At 41.9% G+C, this 4,195-nt stretch overlaps 1 protein-coding gene across 5 annotated transcripts in view; it reads right to left on the bottom strand.

The window, feature by feature from the left end:
* Positions 1-2,047: 2,047 nt before the first annotated feature.
* MYLK (myosin light chain kinase) overlaps positions 2,048-4,195 on the bottom strand; it is a 197,406-nt gene continuing 195,258 nt past the window's right edge. For all 5 annotated transcript variants that reach the window (XM_017740149.1, XM_008638240.2, XM_017740151.1 and 2 more), the window contains one exon: positions 2,048-4,191. In XM_017740149.1, the coding sequence (XP_017595638.1) occupies positions 3,932-4,191 (260 nt within the window). In that variant the 3' untranslated portion in view covers positions 2,048-3,931. The remainder of the gene's footprint in view (positions 4,192-4,195) is intronic.

Raw genomic sequence — 4,195 nt, 5'->3', positions numbered from 1 at the left:
AAGAGCAAAAGCCTGCCTGGAAAGCATTACTTTCCCAGCAAAGAAGCATCCTCATCAGGGCAGTCAGAACTGCCTTTCTTAACAGCCACGATGGAAGAATTTTTATTTTTTCTCCTGTACAGAAATTGTAAACATGTTGTGGAGTTACTTCTCCGCTCCCATAAACGTCTCTCGGTTTATTTCCCATGCATGTCATGGTGCAGTCCCTTTATGAGCAGTGCGGAATAACCGCATAAGCCTCACCCCGCATCTCAGAAAGTTCTGCTTCCGCATGAGCATTTCTGTGGCCTATTAAATTCATGTGCACATTTCTTCCAGACAATCGGGCTCAAAATGCAAAGATGATTTATGAGGATTCCATTTTCAAACAGCTATGCTTTAGAGCAATGTTTCAATAAATATACCAAGAAATTTTAGAGGAACAAATCATTCATTATTCATGTATGCAAGTAAAAAAAAAAAAGTCGCTGTTTTCAAAGCCTGACAGTCACTGCAGAGGAGAGGGCTGTGCAGTCCAGTGCTGTCTTCCTTGTCAGCAAAGGGAAGCAGGGACCCAGCCATCTGCATGCCACGCATGCAATTAGCAAAGATCTCCTCATCAAACAGAAATGTGCACAGGATGCTTGGGAGATTGGACAGGACAGTCATTAAGTAAATTAAGTTTCTGGAAATCCAGAAACACGAGTAGTGAAAAACAGCAGCCAGTCCCAAATTCTCCATGTCTCTTGAGAAGACTGAATGTCATACAAAAGAAATACAAGGAGAATTAAGTGTCCACCTTGGGCACTACCAGTGTCTTGCATAACCTCTGCTATTGGGGTTTCAGCCCTATGACACCCCAAGAGTGGATTTCTGCAAACATTATACAAGCAAGACTAGGTTTATAGAAAGAGGTAATGCCTTTTATTAGACCATGGATGGCAAAATGAGACAGGGTTTCAAGTACATAAAATTATCTTTCTTCAGTGGAATAGACTTCTGTTCTTCAAAAAAACCCCAAAGAATTCAAGGTCAAATACAGCTTGGAGTCAATTGCTCAGAGCTGAATTAGATGCGTGTCACATAATTTTGGAAGTAGAGGTCATTGTTTCCTGCAGACTAGAATGGATGTTAATAGGAAGCTACAGGGAGATGATAAACTCCTTGGAATATCCTTGGGGCAAAAGAAAAATAGGCAGTTTATAGCCTGTGGAACACAAAAGGACTAGTAAAAGGAGGAGAGGGAGGGAAAGATCTGTGCAAGAACACCAATACTGAGTCTGTGGGTTTTGATACCCAGTCCGTGCATCCACAGACCTTGCTGTGCTAACAGAGCAGCCCAACAGAGCCAGACCTTCTCCTGCTTCATGCATGTGCCTGCCTGGATGGAAACCAGCAGTCACTGAACAAAGCCAGGTACATTCACAAGACAGTGGGGCACACCTTGCAAAGATGCTGGTTTGAAGGACTGAAGATTTGCTCAAGAAACACGTTGCAACAAGCAGGGTGTTTGCACAATCTTTGCTTTAAGGAGTTTCTGTATGGTCCTGTGTGGTCCGTGGTGACTTGGGCTGCGTATTAGGAGAAGTCTGCGTAAAGGCAGCACACACAGATTTGTCTTTATCTCTGTCTTTGCAATTTTTAGAAACATTGGTGTAAGTCCATATCTACATTGAGACTTCACTGATTTTTTTTCTCTGTTCCTCCTACAGTCTTTCAGAACTCTACATTTCCCCACCATAAGGGAATTCCCAACTGTAAAACAAACCCAGAGCCACTCTGGTGCCCCATCCACATTCCCACTGAGGCCTGTGATGATGCTGGAGACATGGCAGAGCACAAGGCCACGAGAGCCAGCCCCAGGCTGTAGCTGGTAGCACTGGGGCAGAGCAGCCTTCGCACATCACGAGCCTGCTGCCGGGGCAGGAGAAGGGCAGCAGCCCCACAGACAGCAGGGGGTCTTCACTGGTGCCACCTGATGGGTTTGTGTGCCCAGCAGCTCTCCGGGGCAGGAGGAGAGGCCTGGCCAAGGTGAACGCGGTGCCGCTGCAATAGAGCATACGAGGAGTGTGCTTTGTGGTAGTATTTATTTAGGAACCGTGAGTAACTACAGCTGTAGCAGTCTCATCTTTGCAATTCTGATGGTTTAACAAACAGGGAGAACATCAGCATATTTTTATTAAGGTACAAAATACACCCCGTTGTTGCCTAAAACATTAAAAAAAAAAAAAGTGAGGAAAGCTCTGTATGCTCTAAATCAGATTCAAAACCTTTCTGTATAAGGAATTGTGGCAATATTGTGTTTAGTATAACAAGAGGTTTTTATCGAAAAGAAAAGACATGCTGGCAATCTGAATTTAGCAACAAAGAGTAAAGCAGTTACAAACCATCGTGTCATCCACATTAGTTGAGCTTTGAATGTAGAAGAGCAAATCATATGAAACACATACGCAACTAGGTAATATCAAACAACCTAAGGTTGTTAATGTACACACCTGTATTAAAGTACACTGACTACTTAATGGTGAGGATTTAAGGTAATGTCTTTTTTTAAAAGAGGTAACCTTTGAAATGCAAATGGTTGCACTTTACACACAAAAAGTGGAAAAGAAAAAGAATCACTTTTGGAATGATACATAGATATAAGACACACTGGTTTTGGATTATGCATAATCACCTTGCAGCCTCTGATATTACCTTTGAACAACAACAAAAAAAATTTAAAAAGTGCCAATACTGTGAAAGGAAAGCAAAGTTACTAAGTCTGAGTGCATTAACCATTTCTGAGAAAAAAATGGGGTTTGGATTATTTGTTTTGTTTTTCTGCATTTTTAAAAAACGCAACAGCCTTACTGGTGCAGGTTCAAGACAAAAACAAGACAGTCAAGCTCATAAGGTAGAAATAGGTCCTATATAGGTTAAGATTCTTTGGAAATTGCTAAGAATAGAGGAGTTTGTAATCCAGGCTATTTTTTTTGGCTACTCGAAAAATCTGTGGGAGTTTCCAGCTTATCATCAGTTGAAATCTGTTTTGCAATTGCCAAATAAATGCAAGTAAAACTTTAACTAACCAGGGATTCCATTCACACACATGCACAGAGAAATCACTGATTGTGCAATAACCTGTTTTTCACAGCAGCATATATATGAATCATAAGTCTTTATTAGACTGACCAGAAACACAGAAAATATTCTCAGTCTTTGTGTTTTCAGTCTGTTTCTTAAGTAGGCAGCTGCAACTGCACTGAAGTGACAGGCTCCATAAGGGAAAGATGACAAAGTGGGACCAGCTGGCTAAAAGCAAGATCAGGAGTATCTCAGGAAACCACCTGGATGTTTAATGTTAGCCAGTAATACAAGGGCACTAACAGCTCACTGACAGAGGCAGTAAACGTGTCTGAAGTTTGCACTGTGAGACTCTGCTTAAAGCAAATGAGAAATGAACCTTGCCAACGTACAAATTGCAGTGCTGGCTGTGTCAAACCTTCCCTTACAGAAGATACAGCCCAGGGAGTGGCCTATTCCTTAGGACTGGAGAGATTCACTGCATGTCTGGCCAACGATTCCTTTAAAGTAGATCTCGGGGAGCCAACTTAGCTGCAGTTTTGGCTGAGAAAAGTGATGATGAAGAGCAATAAGCTCAGTAAAAAGACTATTTTTCTTTAAGATGTTCAGACTATAACTTGGTTTCCATACATATGATTTTAAAAGTAGTCTGGGCAACGTAGTTGATGGCTTGCTTAAAGTCAATCCAATCATGCTAGCAACTTTAAAATGCCTGCTGGTTTGAAGTAATGCCCATACATAAAGCTAACAGGTATCAACTGATCATGCTGAAATAACAACCCCCCAAAGACCTACGTTTCACACAAGGTGCTTTTGATAACTTGGTTTTCTGAGCCTTATAAGGAGAGTCTTTAAATATATTTTTTCTTTTTTTTTTAGCCTTGTTTCATTCTTCCTCCTCTTCATCTTCTTCTTCTCCTTCTCCCTCTCCTTCTTTTCCCATTGTTTCCACAAGGAGCTCTGCGGTGCACGTGGCTTCCCCAAGGCTGTTAACAGCTTTGCAGGTGTATTTGGCATCATCGTCCCCACATACTTCAGAAATAGTCAAAGAACAGTTCCCTTCCTCATCATAATCTATCTGGAAGTGACGGGACTCCTTGACAGGCTGATCATCCTTGAACCACATCACCTCAGGGTCGGGATAGCCTGG

The sequence above is a fragment of the Corvus brachyrhynchos genome, unplaced genomic scaffold, assembly GCF_000691975.1.
Source record: "Corvus brachyrhynchos isolate BGI_N302 unplaced genomic scaffold, ASM69197v1 scaffold126, whole genome shotgun sequence".
Classification (NCBI taxonomy): Eukaryota; Metazoa; Chordata; class Aves; order Passeriformes; family Corvidae; genus Corvus; species Corvus brachyrhynchos.
The sequence above is the reverse complement of the archived record's forward strand: the minus strand, read 5'-3'. Positions and strand labels throughout refer to the sequence as shown.